At 40.0% G+C, this 18,526-nt stretch overlaps 2 protein-coding genes across 2 annotated transcripts in view; both read left to right on the forward strand.

Annotated features, from left to right (window-relative positions):
• The window catches only part of lrrc7 (leucine rich repeat containing 7), a 47,950-nt gene extending 35,269 nt beyond the window's left edge, over positions 1-12,681 (forward strand). The window contains exons 25-30 of the mRNA XM_008299770.1: positions 2,642-2,761; positions 2,977-3,178; positions 4,113-4,381; positions 5,329-5,421; positions 9,513-9,587; positions 12,571-12,681. Coding sequence (XP_008297992.1) covers positions 2,642-2,761; positions 2,977-3,178; positions 4,113-4,381; positions 5,329-5,421; positions 9,513-9,587; positions 12,571-12,681 — 870 coding nt within the window. The remainder of the gene's footprint in view (positions 1-2,641; positions 2,762-2,976; positions 3,179-4,112; positions 4,382-5,328; positions 5,422-9,512; positions 9,588-12,570) is intronic.
• A 3,481-nt stretch (positions 12,682-16,162) lies between these two features.
• LOC103370636 (disks large homolog 1-like) overlaps positions 16,163-18,526 on the forward strand; it is a 131,912-nt gene continuing 129,548 nt past the window's right edge. Inside the window, exons 1-2 of the mRNA XM_008299759.1 lie at positions 16,163-16,189; positions 16,412-16,486. The gene's annotated coding sequence lies outside the window, so the exon portion shown is untranslated. The remainder of the gene's footprint in view (positions 16,190-16,411; positions 16,487-18,526) is intronic.

The following is an 18,526-nucleotide window of genomic DNA, read 5'->3' on the forward strand; positions in this document are numbered from 1 at the left end:
ATGTGATATTTTGCTTGTTTTATCCATACAAAAAAGGCGAAGTCTAAAATAAACAATTTGTGGTTTTCTGTTTGATAATGTGATTGAACTTTTTCTTAGTTGGGGGATCTTTTTAAGTTATTTTTTATAGAGATTAAACAAACAAGATATAATGCGTTAATTAGAGAGCTTTTGAGGTGCTGTTAAGCGGATTATTTTACGTTTGGACAGAGGCAAGCTAGCTAATACCTCTTGTATCTGGGATTTATGTCTTCTGGCTCCAGATTCATATTTACCATACTGACATAAGAGCGCTATCAGTCCTCTCATCTAACTCTCAGCGAGAAAGTGAATGAGCGTATTTTCCAAAATGTCAAACTAATTAGTTAAAGCTGGTGCCTCTACAGACAGGACAATCAGACGTGGTAGGGAGGAAGTCTGGAGCACACAGTTCCAAAAAATAACATGCAGAATCCTAAAAACCTGCTAATGCGTCATAAGGTCTTCCTGCTACAGTCTGTCACATTATGCCAAGTACATCCACCTCGTCACTCCATGGCTAGAAGTTTAACATTCCATATTAAAACATTGTATCTATCAGTTTCGTCAGGGGGTTTAAATATCCACGCATGATAAAGATAAAGATAACTAATCTGAAAACTCACACACTAATACTGGAATGAACTGATCCACCTGTTGTTGCCTGTATGACACAATGTTCTGTACGTACTGAGCGGCCACTAGCTAACATTTCTCTGTGCTTTCAGCAACTCTGCACTGTTGTTGTTGTTGTTTTTATAAGTGTTATTGCTGTTTGTTTATATGTGTGTGGAGCTCACAGTGTGTTGTCGCCACGCTACAGCCCGCTGTGTTGGCTCCGCCCCCCCCCTCCACTCCCCTCCCCTTCCCCCTCCCCCCCACATTCACCCATGTCGTGTGATGTTGTCTTCTCCAATCAGAGTGGTGTCCTAAAGCACAACACGCTCACGCTGGGCATGCTCTGTCAGGGCGGGGGTCACGGCCAGGGGCGCAGCAGCACTTTGAACTTTAACCTTTACAATAACACTAAGCATGAGCCCCCTTCTGGCCGCTGGCTGCCACTACCTCCTCCTCCGTCTGCTAACGCTGTGAGTATCCCTCTGAGAACGGTGAACCCCTGGTACTGCTCTTATTACTGCATACATGGGTAATTATAGAGAATTGCAGCCACTGCCTCTTTACCTAGCCACCACAAACTAATATTTAAGTGTGTGCTTTATATAGTTTAGGCTAACACAGCTACCTACTTTACCTTCTCCAACAGTGAGAATCAGTCATATGGCTATGAAGCGCCTTACTTGCGGTTCATTCTTGTCTGCTTGTTGCAGTTGAGTGAAAACTTCAAATAAGGCACTCCCCATATTTCAAGGTTACCAGAACAACAGATCGAAACAGCTCGTTAAACAGACACCTGACATCCTTAAATCAAGCTTAGTGTGACACATGGAGTTGTTGGGCATTGTTTGTCTATGCCACATTTCACCAATTAGGGCCACGAGAGCAGCTTATTTGTTATCAACCATAAAAAGCCTTTATAGTTTTATATAGCCACAGTTTTTGAAGGCCACTTTTAAAGGCCCTGAAAACTTTTTCTGCTGAGGTTTTGGTAATTGCTTATTTGAGATTTCAGTATTTTTTTTTCCCTGTGTGTACTTCTCAGTGGTTTGATGTGGTGGGGGTTCTCAGTTAGAGAAAAAGGTGCTGTTACTGTCAATTATGTGCAGTCTGCAGATACTACAAATCTCCATGCAGCAATCAGGATTCAGCTGCATTTTAATCATAATATGAAGCTGGTGGGTTATTTGGTTATGGAATCAAATCTGATCAAACGGCACTCAAACAGATCAGCTAACACGAATTGATTGTTGTTTACTTGACCATGAATTATGACAGCTGTAGACAAATACTTACATTTCTAAGCCAGTTTTTCAGGCGCTTTAAGAGAGAGGCTCTTGGTGTTGAGGAGGAGGAAATTAAACATAGCTTTCTATTAAAATACTGTGTTTATCAGCTGCATCAGCCTTTGGACCATGCTGACTGATGTTACAAACACGCCACTTCACCTAGAAGGGAAAATGTATGTACTACATCATCACAGCTCTGTTCACACATAAAGATGGGGTCTGCAATTCTGGACAAACATTGTTGACGAGGGCATATGTGTACAGGACACGCTGGAATATTATTGTGTGAATCAGTCCGATGTGTGTTTCCCATTTACAGAGCCAGGCTGTTACAAACACTGGATTTTCAGACAGCTAGTGAACCGTGAGAAGAGATTCATTAAATCTGACAAAGCATTACAGTGGAATTGTGTACTCCACCTTTAAGGTGCTATTTGTAATCATTTTATTTTGAAAGTTGAGTCACCGCTAATCAGCTATTGTTGGCCTTTCACGTGTTAAGCCGACCTGCAGGAGCAGAAAAACGGACCTCCCAGGACAGGGTGCAGTTAGCTGGTTAGCAGCGACTGAAGTTTTGAAACTAAATGCTTCCATGTAGCACCTTTAAAACAACAGAATCTAATTCAGCCGTCCTCTCAGGCAGGCAGAGTCTGATTCATGAATAAAATAAGCAGAGTTAAACGTTCATTTAAGTAATGGCCACTGTGTCTCTCTCTCAGACCCCCTCTCAGCAGGCTGCCATGCTGGATAATGACCAGGAGGGGCTGTCAGGGAGCAACCAGTGGGCTCCCTACTCGCTTGGCAGGAGAGACGTCCCACCTGACAACCTCATGAAAAAGGTGAGAGCTGCTGACTAATCAGTGAACCATCTCATCTTTGTTTCCAGCCTATTTTACACTTTCTACCCACAGAGTGTAACATAAATTGCTGCATTTGGCTTCACTTTATGGATTTTTTTCGAGGCTCTTTTTGCACATTTTCTTCCATAAGTAGAGCTCTTAAGACCTGTAAGAAGTACATTTCTAAACTAAATAGACCCATTCTCTTTCCACAGGGCATCCATTCCCACAACCCCTCCCACCAGTCACACAACACCATGATCGTCACCTCCTCTTCCTCCTCCATGGCCACCACTCCTCATCGTGTGGTCGGGCAGCAGGGCTACGACGGGATGATGAATAAGGGAGGCCAGTACCAGCCAGGGATGCCCCTGTCAGTAGTTCCTGCTGGACAGTACCAAGGCAACATGTCTCAAGGTAAATGGTAATAAATATCAGCATGTACACACTTTTTTTTTTAATGAATATATTTATTGAATTTTCACATGAAAACATTGAACAATACCAGTGACACAAAAACAATAACAAGAAAAGGTGCAAGTCAGTAGAGTGATGGACAGTGTCCATCCTTCCAGGTCTAAGATAGGGCTTTCCACTGAGGAGTTTAAAGTTCAGGGCATGTGATGGTCTTTCACCAAAGACACAGAAAATCAACAATGGCAAATATAAAATATGACACTAACTAAATAAATAAACATCTCCATACACGTAAGGCACAAGAGCCCTCATGGTTTCTTCCCCTTCTATAAAAAGGCAAGCATTTTCTCCAGATTGCATTGAAAGTGGAATATTTGCCTTTGTACACTAAAGTTAGCTTTTCAAGGGCAATAGTGCTCGACAAGCCAGACAGCCACATTTGTCAACTTGGTCTAGCATGTACACACTTATTTATTTTGCAGTTTCAAATTGAAATGTTCACAAATAGTATAATACCCCTTTGTGTTATCAAGTAGAAATGAGATCATCTTTGGGACTATGCACATATAAGTCATCACATCCAGTAGTTGTATAAAATTGGAAATTACTATCTTGTGTTTTTGCACTCAAACAACTCCATGACAAGATAGATTTAATTCAGAGTAACAAAACACTCACAAACCACTATTATCATTTCTTATCCTATTTGTGTGGCCTTGTGACCCTTCCTCAATCCAAAAATACATTAGGAAAAAAACTCAAGTTAAATTTTCCGTAGTTTTACAATTCAGCCCTGTAATTACAGAGTAATAGTACTTGAGTAAGTTGTGGTAAGTGTGTCTTGTTTGTCTCAAATCAACAGCACAATAATCAGTTCTAGAAAGTTTCATTTTATTAGCTAGATGCTACCAGCATCTTTGTTTTTTCCATCCAGCCCATCCTGCTCCTGGCCAGGCTTACCCCAGCGCCGGTCTGCCCATGGCCTTGTCCCAGTCCGGGAACCAGGCCCAATACAACCCCCATGGCTCCCACTCCTCCCATCAGCCTTCCCTTCCTGCTACCAACCCCCAGTACCATGGCAACCAGGGCATGGTTCATAGCAACCAGGTTGTCATGACCACCCACACCAACCCACGGCCTCAGAGCGCTCGCTGCCTGTTGCAGACTAAAGGCCAGAAGAGCACGGATGGTTTCCAGGAGCAGGTATTTGTCTGTTTCACTGTCAGTCTGTCCATCTGCCTGCAGCAAGCCACCTTGCATGCTATATTGGAGTTCTGTTTTAACATTTGGGCTATGCTCATATGACTAAATATGTAGTAACTATTTTGGAAATTAGTTTATTTTTATTTGGGATGTAGGGCCATTTAATAGCAACACAAGTGAAAGGTGAGCACTAGAGAGCTAAATATGTTCCTAAACGCAGGTAACTAACAGAGTAAACTGATTTTAGATTCTGTAGATCCGACTCAAGCACAAAATCTGGTCAGGTGTTGCTTGAAGTCAAGGTCGACCTCTTCTATCTGTTTTTGGATAATTAAGCAGCAAACTAAAGTGGCAAAGACAGAAGTGGTTAATGTTTACAAATTAAGACCACATTTATTAAGAGGAAGACAAGATGGTGTCAGATTAGATGCATAGGTTAGTACGTGGATTATGAAGGTCCCAGATAAGGTCAACACATTAGGCAGTCAACTGCAGAGGAGACAAAATCTAAAGACAACTAGGACATCCGAATGTAATTTTAGCCACCTAAAAGCAACAGTTTGTGCTGAAACTGATGAAGGCGGTGTCATTCTAAATCTGAATTATTTCACAGATGGAGATCACTGTACCAGTTTAGGTAGCAACATGAAGTCATTCGCACCAGCTGATATTCCTGATGGTTTTTGTTTTTCTCCTTCCTAGTATGAGATGCCTTTCATTATGCCAAACAGGAAAACTCTCACAATTATTTTTGTGGCTCATTTGTTGCGGCCACAGAGGACCTCCAATATAGCTGCCAAACCGTGTTAGACGTCACACAGAGCACTCTTCCACATGTTGTCTGTTTACTCTATGCATGTGTAGCAACTTTCACAGTCCTTGTATTTCACTTTCAGTTGTCTTTCCTTCTTTTTTTCTTTCTTGTCCTCTCCTCCTTCTCTCTCTAGTTGTGTGTGAGAATAGAGAAGAACCCTGGTCTTGGTTTCAGTATCTCTGGTGGCATCAGCGGCCAGGGGAACCCCTTCAAACCCTCCGACATGGTACGACCTGACCCGGCCTGCCAGCCAATCACAGCCTCCCCGGCTTTACCTCAGAGTTGCCATGGAAACTGCTGCTCGTTACCGCAGTGTTTCGTCTATCTGTCCGTGTATCTGTCTGTGAGGCAGCAGTTGACTTGGTTAACTTTGAGTCCATTTGAGTCTGTGATGTTGGACTAAAAACTGTTGGAAAACAGCAGTTTGACTGAGGGTTTTCTATTTAAATTGGTAAAGAAACCTGAGGTGTGATGGGATACATCTGATCTACACATGACCTACATGTATTACATATTGCGAAAGTATTATACTAAAAAGCTATTAGCCTCACTAGTTACTTAAGTCTGACATACTATCATTTTGGGATGTTGATAGCTGATTTATACATGCACACACTGTCAGGCCATGTTGCAGTGAATTTGATTTGTCTATATCGTCGACTCGTCACTGTTAGAAAATTAAATGACATCAGCAAACTTAAATACCTGTTCCCACATATATACACATTATGAGATATTCCAAACTCCTTCATCATTTCTACTTCTGAGTTTGACTGATTCTGTCAGCGTGTGCCTGTGCTGAGAGCCTGTTGGGGTTGCAGATCCCTCAGGCCTGCTGCACATGGCAGTCTGTCCTAGAAACACGCTGCTGTAGTCGGTGTAAAGGAGCGAGGCTGCTCACGGAGCTCTGACAGCTATTTTAGGAAGTGCTGCTTAGTTCTGGGACACCGTGGGTGATTTTAGATGTTCAACACTTTGATCTAGGGATGGGAAGTATGACAGATTTTACTGACTGTTATTCCGAGTAACTGACGAGACAGCTGGTCTATAAATAGAAAGCCTGCAAAGAAGAGTTCTTTAAACATTCAGCCTCCGTACAGCCCATGTGACGAATGGTGAAGTTTTTTTTTTTTTTTTTTTTTTTAAGTCAGGGTGTGAGACTGATTATACAGAAACTGTCAATTCATCATTTAACTTTGAGTGTTAAGCAGACAACTGGTGCTACAGTTGCTGACTCGTACAGTTATTTTATCATTCCCTTCTCTACTTGTATCCATAAAGTTTCCACCAGCTGCAGTTTGTCCATTATTAATGTTATGTTACAGAGGCAGCAAAATGCAGTCAATGCAGATGAACAGTTTCTCAAAGGATTCTACTAAATATTTTGTCAAGTAATTATATCATACATATAATGTATATGACATAATGGATAGCTGATATGGATGTAATACTTATATATACACCCATCCCTGTTAGTGTGGTGTAAGAGTTATTGTGGAACACTTTGCAATATTTCACTTTAGTGCAAAATGTTTACTTTTACTATACATACTGTGACATCTCAGTGAATGAAAACGGTGGTTGTCAGATGTCACCTAATGTCCGCAAATACAGATTTTTCACTGAGGCTATGTATAGTTAAAACATAAATGTTTTAAAGTGAAATGTGGTTTTAGATGTGCTCTGTGTGATGTGACGTGGACTGTATGTCTGCTATACTGAACTCACTCACAGCGTCCTGCAGGGTTACATAGAGTCTGATGGAGGATATTTGGAGGATACAACAGCAGCTATTATCCTTCTACGGTCCAGTTTTCTCTCTTCTGACTCCTTCTTCTTACTCTGCTATTTCTAGACAGTGTGAGGCATCTCACTAAAGCAGTTTCTTCCATGTTTTATCAGTAGTTGTCTACTCAGGGCTCATTTGACAGCAGTTTTTGCTCAAACCAATAAAAATGCCTTTGAATATGGTTTTATCATCTTTTTCGACCTACTTAAAAGAACACGTGTGGGTTTGTCCGACTCTTTCAACAGATTTGTTTGTGACGATTTTGCCCAGAGAAGACACTACTGTGTCTAAGACTAAGGTTAAACTGAGCGAGAGCTTAAATAGTTAAATAGGACTGTGTTTGAAAACAGCTTGACTACTAAATTATACATCTATGGTTTTAATCCCAGGAGCCTATGACAGCAACGGCTGTTCCATGAGGCTGTGGCTCCCTCTAGTGGTCAGCTACTTATTTAGGCTCACAGTTCTTTTGATCTTCACAGAGAGAGTACCCAAATGTCCGGACTAATCCGATATTTAACATGTTAGGAAGTTATGTGCTTTATGAAGGTTAGTGCTATACAATTTGAAGAGTGATATCAACAAATTGACTTTAAAAATACAAAATACCACATTTGATAAGATGGACTGTGTTCCTGTCTTTTACTTTAAATAACAAAAAGTTTTGGCCTGATTATCATTCTTTGTTGATATAAATCTATTTGCTTGTGTGTTTGTGCAGAAACAGAATACACTGGCAAAATTAAACTGATTAAGGTTACAGAGGACATTACTCAGAACAGAGCTTTCTTATCACATAGTGTCTGACAAGTTGTTTTTAATTGTAGATTGCCCCATGATTTCCTTTGTAAAAACCTCCCAGAAGTCATCATCAGTGGTCTATAAAGAAATGACAATGATCCTCTAAGTTTGACTTAAGAGAGGCCCTCTAAGCCACTGGGTCACTTTCACTTCTGGCTAATTAGGACTCAGCGAGTAGAAATGGTGACTCAGTTCCTGTATTGACTGGATTGGGATGTCGGCCTTTGATGTATTATCTTCTCAGGCTTGGTTTAAGAGGAGAAGATGGAGGTTTTAAAGATCCGAACATGGATTTTTCATCAGATCTGGCTCGCGATCATTTGAAAATCCAATTTTCTGTTCTTGCTGTTGTGAGATATACTATTGTTGCACACTAAGCTGCCACTGATAGCCAACATACTGTCATCTTTTGGAGAAACCTGTGTACATGTTATCACTGGACTGCAAAAAACCCCATCCTCAATATTGTCCTTTCGTGCAACTCATTGATAACATTGTTCTCACTCGTGTAGAAAACAGTTTTCAGGCATGTGGTCCGAATAATTCAAAGTTAGATATATATTCCCAGATTTATGAGAAAGTAAATTTTGAAGATGGAAGGTTTTTGCACGTTGATGCAGCTTTGTGTGCAACTGCTTTATATTGTAGAAATGTTTTATTGTTGTCACTAATGCAATTTCAGCTGCTAGCAAACTCATTTGTAGTGTATAGTGAGCTCCATATAAGATCTGACAGAACAAGTCCACTTCCTCGGTGCTTGGGAGGATGTGAATGGAGTAGAGTGGAAAAATTAGCGATCCAGATTATATATATGCACCACTTTTACAAATTTAAATCAGTTTTTTTTTGCCAATTATCAAATTGTTAGACTGTCTACATGTATGAGGCTCACTGTATAAATGTCAATGTCGCCGTGTATATTAACTTCACTAATACTTCTATTATGTACAGTTTAACATGCAATATATGTGTTTGTTCTTGCATTCACTCACAGACTGTAGTATGTAGGTGCTGCTGCACTGTTACTACTACATCATACTGTTCTTGGTTAACTCGTGTCACTTTTCTATGGCACATTTATCTGTTAAGCTCACTCTTGTGTGTTCAACACATGCACAACCTGTTGAACCATGTTGAGTCGATGCAGCTGCATTGTCCTACACTTTCTGTGTTCAAAAAACATCTTTCAGCTCCCGGTGAAAAGATGTTGGTGTTTTTACAATCTCTGCCTTGGGTTATTGAAGGAAAATATAGGGGAATGAAATTTCTTCTGCCCTCCCTGCTACCTACTTCTTTCCCCTAGTCAGAACCCATCCCACACCTATTTTTCTTCTCATATTCTTTAAATATTGACTGTATATCTATTTTCTCTCTTTCTAACCTCATGTCTATTCTATGCCAAGTCCATATCCGTATAGAAAGCTGATAAACCATTTTTACATGTTTGGGAGGAATGTATCACTCAGCGTTTGTAACAACTCAAGTACCTTAAAGTACTAAAGTTCCAGCATTATGAATCATGAGCAGCCTCAGTATAAACAATACATTTGCATCATTTGCATGCCTTTCCAAATTTAGAGCAAGGAGAATGCATTGGTGAACTGGCCGTATATTTCTGGCAGAAATGTGATTTTTTTTGGGTGGGTGGATATTGAGATGAGAAAGGCAAAGATTCTAAACCATCGTGTCCCTGTGTTGTCCTAACGGTGTATCATTTTGACTTATAGGGTATCTTTGTTACTAGGGTACAGCATGACGGGCCCGCCGCCTCTGCCCTGCAGCCCGGAGACAAGATACTGCAGGTAACACCCTCTCACTCGTCATCAAATGGGCCAGAAACAGCCACATCCTGCCCTCCCTCACCCCTCCCCAACTCTTCCCTTATGTTTTTGAAACAGTGAGGTAGAACATTCAGCAGGAAAAAAAACAAGTCTTCCACAGTTTATCTGCCCTCATATACTCAGGCTATCCAACTGCAGCACACAGTCGGAGATGAGCCGCAGCAGTGATCACATGTGAAGGCATTTGCTGGTGTTACCTCACTGGATGTTTATATTTAGTAAAGAAGAGCAAATCAGACTTCAATATTTTCCTGGTGTATGTTCTGCCTCTGTCTGTGCACCCTGCAGAAATCAGGCATGACCCCCCCCCATCCCATGTGCTCTCATTTATTATTAGCTAATGACAACCATGAACCTTTGATATAAAGATCACAGGTAGATTTGAGTAGCCTAAGATGATATGTCATTTGTACTGCTTTTAAACCCCCAAATATCAGCTTTAAAACTTCTGTATCAGTTGCGCTAAAACACACATATGCAGTGTTTTTTACTCAGCCTGATAAGTACAGTATACAACAGAAGTGAGTGCTGTGCAACAGCACTTGAATACCAAATGATTTAAAATTCTATCACCTCTCAGTATTTGCATTGTTTTTAACTTGACGAGTAGACTATTTTGTCTCATGAACAATTAAAAAAACAAGTACTTTCAAAAGATTATATTGAAAATACTGGCACTAAAATAGAAACTCAACAGTGCACTAAAAGGGAATACACCTGTGTTCACTGAAACAAAGTTCAGTACAGCTGTGATTTCTAATTAGCCTAGCTGCATGAGTATAGTTCTAAGTTAACCTGTGAGCACCAGATCTTTCTCAGTTTTGATCTATGGGCTGTGACTGTCTGTCTGCATCATGGCATCACATGGCAAAGAATAGCAGGAGCAACTGAAAAAACATGAGACTTCACAAAAATGGAAAAGGATGCAGGAAGATTGGAGACCAACTGAAAGTCATTGGAAAGACAGTTGGAACAATACATGTGGAGGTAGAGAACAAGTTATAGTACCACTAATCAGAGTCACAATGGTCGTCCTCCAAAAGTGATGCCAAAAACAGAAGCTACTTGTGAGCATTCAGACAGCATGAAGGACAATGATACCGTCAACCTCCACGGACTGACAACTAAAGCCATGCTTGAACAAGGTTCAGCTGATAAGCACTAGGACCACAGGCTTCAGTCAGATGAGACCATAGTCATGATAAATCTGTTTAACTCAGATGGTGTCCAGCATGTCTGGGGAGAACCTGAACAGAACTACCACAGTAAAGTCCTGACAGTGAAGCACAGAGGTGGGAGTGTGATGACATGAGCCTGAATGAGTGCAAAATGTATTAGGAAGATGACATTTCTAGATGGCCATGTGTGTCTTTGGATATCTCAAATACTGGCTGACAACATAACTCCCAGCTTGCAGAGGCTTGGCAGAAAAGGAATATTCTGCTGTGATATTGATCCAAAACCCAGTGCCAAAATCACACACCAGGTTCTATAGAAGAAGAAAAAAAGTAAAAACTGTAAATAGTTTCTGAAGAAGAAAAAGAAGATCAGCAGAACATTTCTCCTGAAATTTGTTCTGCCCTGATATCTTCCATACTGAGGAAGATTGAATTTGTCATCACAAATCCAAGACAAAGCTGGATATACGACTTATTAGAAAATAAAAGATTTAAATCTCAGTAATAAGAGATGTACTAGCTTTTGTTGCAGTGAGCTCCTTGTGTGGGGCCTGTATTTGTAATAATGTAAATCCAAACTGTTAGTTTTTCATTTTACAAATGTGCAAATACCCTGTTATTTAACGTAGAAGAAATACAGCTACTAAAAGGTGATAAAATATTAAATCAATTGACATTTAAGTGACATTGTGTAGATATGCACTCACTTCTGTTGTATGTATATGGCCATCATTGTCTTTTATATATAAATATATATATTTAACTTTTTCTTTTTGCTTTTGTGTGTGTTTATAATGACAGGTACAAACCAAAGTGCTTTGTCCTCACCATAAACCATAAACCTTTCCCTTATACTAAAAGTGTTGCTTGCCTCTTAGATATTTCCAGCTCACCTAACTCCATTTTCTACCGATATTTCTCTTTTTTTTTTTTTTTTTTTAAATTCCTGCTCTCAAGCTGCTTCTCCGGTCCAATACATCACAACATCTCTGCTCTACATACGCAGTCACTTTGAATGTGACGTTGGTCTCAACACTGAAAGTAACTGAATACTGCAGTTTGCATTAAGGCTTAAGCACAGTATGTTACTTTTTTTTTTTCCTGAGAACAACATAAATACATTTTGGTGCATTACTACAATAACATGATTTTAAATGATGTTCTGATACACCTTGCAGGATTATTTTCTTGAGGCAACACCCTCCATGGAGCTACCATGTTAATTAGTCAAACTGAATCAATAAACCCTAAACAGAACAAGTAAAAATCTCACCCTTTCTCTGTGGAACGTGCATTTTTTTGTTTTTTGATATTTGCTGAACTTTTTTTTTTTTTTTTAATTGTCCTACATTTAAACCCTAAAGCAAAGAGTAAGGATTGTGCTTTGAGGTCAAAATGAGATGTCAGCGCTTTCCTGTAATAGATTTACCCTCCCTTCATGTCTTGTTCCTTTCATGTTTTCCTCCCCTCTCTCCTCCCCCCTTCATCTTCTCTCCACAGATGTACAGTTTAGCTGGATGAACTCATCTAAAAGCCCTTTTTTGTCTTTACCCCTTCTCTTTCTACAGCATGACTGTGTAGCTCCTCCTCTTCTCTCTCTTTTCCCCAACAGTGATGTGTTACTGAGATAATGATGGCAGTGACCCTCCATCCTCCCACAAACACTCACACATAGACATGTGTATGGAAAAAACTGCAGCACACATACCTCTATACATACATGCACACACACATGCTGTTGACTGTGCTGCGTGTTTGCCTTGCAGGCTAACGGACATAGTTTTTTACACATGGAGCACGAGACCGCCGTCTCTCTGCTGAAGAGTTTCCAGCGGACGGTGGACTTGGTGGTTCTGAGAGACAGCAGCACGCGCTAGAAATAGTTTTATAACAAACAAACAAACAAATACAACAACGCTTCTCTTCTCTGCTCATCGCCATCCCACGCCACCCCACCTGCCCTCCGCTGGAGGCTCGTGGAACTGGAAAATGAGCCGCCTTTTTTACCTTTTTAGGGGAACACACAGACATTTATTTGCCTATTGCTGGACCAAAGGCAAATACCAGTGCCAAATGTACCATAGGAAACATATCGGCTCTTCTGTCTACCGGCGGTCAGGGACCTGATCGACGGCTGGACGGACCACAAGAGGACTCCACACTTTGAGTCCCTACAGGGCTGCTGCAGTTTGGATTTTGTGGTTGGTTTGTTAATTAGGCAGTCATCTGATCAGTCAGTCTGAGTAGTTTGTTTTTGTTGGTTAGTTAGAGTTTTGGGGTATTTTTTGCTTTTCTCCACTGCCTTTTTCTTGCTGTCCATGGTAGATGATAAATGATTTGTTTGGTGTAGCACATGTTCTTCATTGTTCTTCTGTTAAACCTTTTTTTTTTCTCTCTCTCTGCTGTCTTCTATTCTTTTTGTCCCTCTTTTGTACCTTATTTTCTTCTCAATTCTTCTCTTTCTTTTGCCATCTTGTGTTTTTTTCCTTTCTGCTGTCTTTTGTTCAATTCTGCAGGTAATATTGCCTCCAGTGTACAGAAATTGAAAACTTAAGACTTTCTGCCTTGTGTACATATATAGAGATTCAGCTTTCCAGAGCTGCTCTCTCCTTGGGGCCTGAACAGACAGCTCTAAAAGTTTATGATTATTATAATTATTGTTGATAAACTATATTCTGAATTCTCTCCTGTGAACATACAGGGATCATTTCTCCAAATGGATGATTTTCTAAAGTATATCACTATTTTATCTGTATAGAAAACACTTTTCATAGTTCATCATTGCTACTTGTTTTTTTGTTTATTTGTTTAGGAAACTGTTGCTTGCACAGCTGTGCTGAAAAGAGCTAAAGCAATATTTCTGAGGCTCAGCCCGTTGAGCTTTTCAGCAGAGCCTAGCTTGTCCTGCAGTGCCATCTATCGACCAAGTCATGCTAATGTTTACACACACACTGCCATGCACATGAACTAACAGGCAAAACACACCCACAAAGACTTCTGTGTCCCCATACACAACACTTGGTAACTGTTGCATAATGAAGCCCTGACTATAATTTTAGAATACAAGTTCTATTATAAAACCATTCACACTCACACTGAACACCATTAATAATATCTGTGCCATCTTTTGAAGTCTTTGTCACAGCAATGCCACATCCCTTTCTAGGTGTTTGTGTTGTATGATACAGTCACAGCATGCTTTCATATCATTGGTCACTGACAGCCAGCCATTTTCTATTCTAGATGTTTCTACACTCTAGAAGACTCTATTATAGCACTGAATTTCAGTGAGAACGATGTTCTATTATTGGTGCCATATGGACCCTCTGCCGCTCCTTGGTTGTATTTAAACAGGCCCACATCATTAGAGCTTTACTTCTTTGTGGCCCAGATCTGACGTGCACACAGCGAGAGCAGTAGTGTGGCTTTAGTGAGCGGGGAAACTGGTTTTTACCTGTTGGCCCAGCTTCGAATCAAGTGTCAGCAAGCATCTGCTCTGCTGAAGTGTCCTAACCTCTGGCCTTCCTGTGGAAAGCAACAAGGGAAAAGAGTGTCCCTACAATGATGAGTAAGGTGTAACACACGGTGTTAGTGACTTGATTTTCCCTCCTTAGACAATCAGGGAAAGATCTCATCTGCTTTTTGTTACACTTGAATTTTCGGTGTAACTTTGGTAACCTGAAGAGATGAATATAGACACTAAGAGTGTGCAGTGAAATTTAGATCAGCTGACTTTGTTGCGAAATGTAGATAAAGTCAGGTTGTAGTTGAAGTTAGATAATAAATAGAGCAGGAAAAAAGACACACTTGGATACTGAATGTGAGATTTTATAGGAGGTTTCTGGCCAAAGCTGGAGCCATGGCAGTGTGGTCTATCCTAAGTTGTATTGACATGACAGACGTAACACAAATAAGAGTAAAGATGTTCATTTTCTGTCTTTGTGCAAATGCAACACGTCTTGAAGACATTTCATGACAGTGAGTTTTGTTCTGTTCTGTAAAACATCTGATGTTTCATCCAGAGCGAAACAACATGCCTCGCTGTCCTTTGCTTTTTACTTGACATGACATACTGTGCGCATTTTGTGTCAGCTCTCCTATTAAGCATTAGATTTCTGTTAATTCAACACAAAGGACACAAAATGGCACAGTTTAATCAGGTGGTTCAGAGATTTAACCACAGGTACCCACCCGACCCTATTTAGAGTTTGAAATATCAAAGATATTGCGATGAGAACAGAGAAAAAGGTTTGATAATATAATTATTTTTTACTACATGTTTCAGGTAATTCTTTCTAAATATATTGATATACCTTAGCTTTGCTCAAAAATTGTGATATTTTATAATGACACTTATAACAAAGTTATGGATGGAAGTACGCACAGTATGACTTGGAGACCTACACATGTACTATCCAAACTGTATAAAATGTATTTCTACTGTAATTGTGAATTTGTGTTATACAAATATATATTATATATATATGTATATGACTATAAAAACAGTCATTTTCTATGTGTTTAAACTACATAAGAGCTGAACAAATGAGGACGGTGTCACTGTACATAGCTGTGAATGAAATCCAATTTAAAATGACTCATATTGATTGTGAATGTACTCATGCTTTCTGCAGTACCTACACCTACCCAACTTGAATGCTGCTTCTTCTGTTGTGTGACAAAAAGTACTTTGACCTCCGAAGAGAGAAACGCTGTCGAGTTATAAGTTGGACAAATTTTAGTGACGATTTAACAGAACTATTTATTTCTTTATTTATTTGCACATGCAAGTTGAAATCCTTCCAGTTTTAAGTTTGAGTATTAATGCGGAGAAATGTAATTGCCGAAGTATATATAATATATATCATGTGTTTAGAATGCATTTTGCAGACGCTATCTGTACATACTATTTAAGATACAGTTTTTACAAAAAATAATATATGTATAAAATTGAAAAAATGCTGTGCAGCGATTATACTGGAGCCATTTTGGGCTTTGGGACGTACCATTTTTTCAGTATATAAGAAGTGTTTTGAATAATGTACTAAAGTCTCTATTGTACAAATAATAAAAATGTCACTATTGGTAATATGGGCTTCTTCTGGTGCACTGCAGTCTGTCTTTAGGAGGAATGAGATGTCTCTCTGTCTGCTTTTTCTGTAGAGGAAACGAAAGGAAGAGACAATGGAAAGAATGAGAGGGACGAAGAAAGAATGAAAAGAATTTACGAAATGCAGAGTCCAAAATGAGGGGAAAAAACAGAAAGGAGGAAGGAAAGTGACACTGCACTGAAAGAAGGACAAGAGGAGTGAATGGAAGAAGGAACTAAGGCAGACAGCAATAGGGGCAGATATGAAAAGGGTAAAGGATATAGTAAGAGATGAGGTAAGTAAAGGAAGTGATGGATAAATAAGGGGCCTGTGTACGTCTGTGGGAGATTACAGTCACCTCTGCTCCTGTACGGATTAACTCAGCAGAGCCTCTCAGCATCTCAGCAGATGCTCCTTTGTGTGTCTGTCCATTAGTCTAACAACCTGACTCTTCTTCATCCCTCTCCATCCTTCCATCTCATCTATCCCTTACACTTATCTGATCTGTGGATCACAGAGGGACCGCTGACTTTATCCGGCCTCCTCACAAACAGAGTGTCTTCCAGAGTCTACCAAAACCATGACTATTATCGTAAGTATAAAAATCTTACTGCCTTCTACATACACACCGGAGGAAATTATCAGTTATTGATTGGGAATAATTACATTGCTTTTTCTGGGATTTCCCCCTGAGCTCGTTCAGAGACAAACCCTGAAACCAGCCATCATTTCCATTTGGAAAGTGTAGTTTAAACAATGAGAGAGGTTCTTACTGCTCTTGACCATCCTGTCCTCTCTGGACTACACCTCCACCTTTCATTTACTTACATTATCCGATAATGTGCATTAATGACAAAGACATTCAATTATTTAGGCCAGCTAAATTCTACCCCCACTTCGCCAATGTACTCATTCAATCAGCATTCGGTAGGCGTCAACGTAAAGAAGTTAACGTGTTGTTTTGACCTTTGTGAGTTTGAACTTCCTCTTCTGTCGCTGATTAAACCCCCTGTAAAGTCATCTATGTGTATTAAAGTTAAATATTTTAAAGATTTCCCCTTGAAAATAGTCACACCCTGCCTTAAACTGGCTCAGATGTACAACATTGCTTGTACAGATCTATGAAGCCCCCCGCCTCTCTCAACTCTCCACCACTCGCTGCATTTCGAGCACACCAGCTCGCCTAGAACTCTGCTCAAACATGCTACACAATGGCAAGTTGTAACACTGAAGTAATTCAGTCACACGTTAAACTGGAAACCTACCGTGAGAAGGAATGTTGATACAGAAATCTCCACTCTGCAAGTTGACAGGATTGTTATGTATGAAACTCTGGAACCTGAATCCTTGTTTTTGAGACCATCATTGGTAAACTGCAGTTTTAAGGTGGAACTAATCGGTTACGACATTGATTGCTGATTTTGCTCATTTGTAATGTATTGACAACATCAAATTGACCTGTAATGGTAAAAAAAAAAAAACTTACCTTACACCAGAGGGACTCTTGAACATCATACTATAAAATATTTGCAAGAGGGTAACTTTTAGTCTTTGTCGAATGTTGGTCTCTAAAAACCATCACAGGAACATCAGCCAGTTCAAAATTCAACAAATTATGTCATTTGCCCATGTGTTCAGACTTTTACATACATCTGATTATACTTTTTTTTATTATGATTTTACAACACATCAGCTGCTTATAAAATATGATGGATTTTATTTAAAATACCCAGTGATGTGGGAATAATTACATTCGAGTCAACTCACTTTAGCATATTTTCTGCAGAATGAGCACATTGTAAATTTATTTGTGCATATTTTTACACTAGAAAAGTATCTGAGAACTTATTGTACTACTGCTGACTTCACTTTTACACAGTGCAAGCAAGACGACTTGAACTGTATAACACGCTGCATACACAAAGGGGACTTAGCGTGCTTTACATAGTGCATAAAGTGTTCAAACAGACAGAAAAACAGCATCAAAGCAATGAGAACACCACTGTAGTACATAATAGGAAGCTGCGTTATAATCAGATATTTATCACTGCCTAAACCTCTCCCCTGAATGTGACTTGTACCATTCCCCACCGTCCTCCTGGCATCAGTGCCCGCTGTAGAACAACTCCGCTTACTGTGGTACAGGCCGACAATAAACAATAGAGCGCAACACTGTACACACACTAATGCACGCACTGGCAAAAGCAGAATGACGCCCCTTTGTTCTCTTTCCTCTTTACTCTGTCTTTTACACACTGCTTTGGACAAAAAGATACTTCTGTGTGCTGAGTGAGCAACCCACTTACACAATCATGCATGCATTTCTCCCCACACTGACTCATATATTATCCTGGAATTAGTGTGAGTGTTGCCATGTGTAAGAGATACTGAGTGAGAGTTTTTGTGCAGCCACCAAAGCAGTCAATAACCTCTTGTGACCTGATCGATAACAATACCAGAGACTGAGCTCATGACCTGCATTCAGCTGCTGTCTGCGCATGTGTGCTGTGCTGATGAAGTGTCCCTACAACCGCTCCACTGTCCACAGACACAGGATGTGTCCGACACACAGGAACTTTGAATTTCTAATTTTCCTGATTACTGTTTCTTTGTTTTTTCTTTTGACTCTGAC

The sequence above is a fragment of the Stegastes partitus genome, unplaced genomic scaffold, assembly GCF_000690725.1.
Source record: "Stegastes partitus isolate 25-593 unplaced genomic scaffold, Stegastes_partitus-1.0.2 Scaffold31, whole genome shotgun sequence".
Taxonomy (NCBI): Eukaryota; Metazoa; Chordata; class Actinopteri; family Pomacentridae; genus Stegastes; species Stegastes partitus.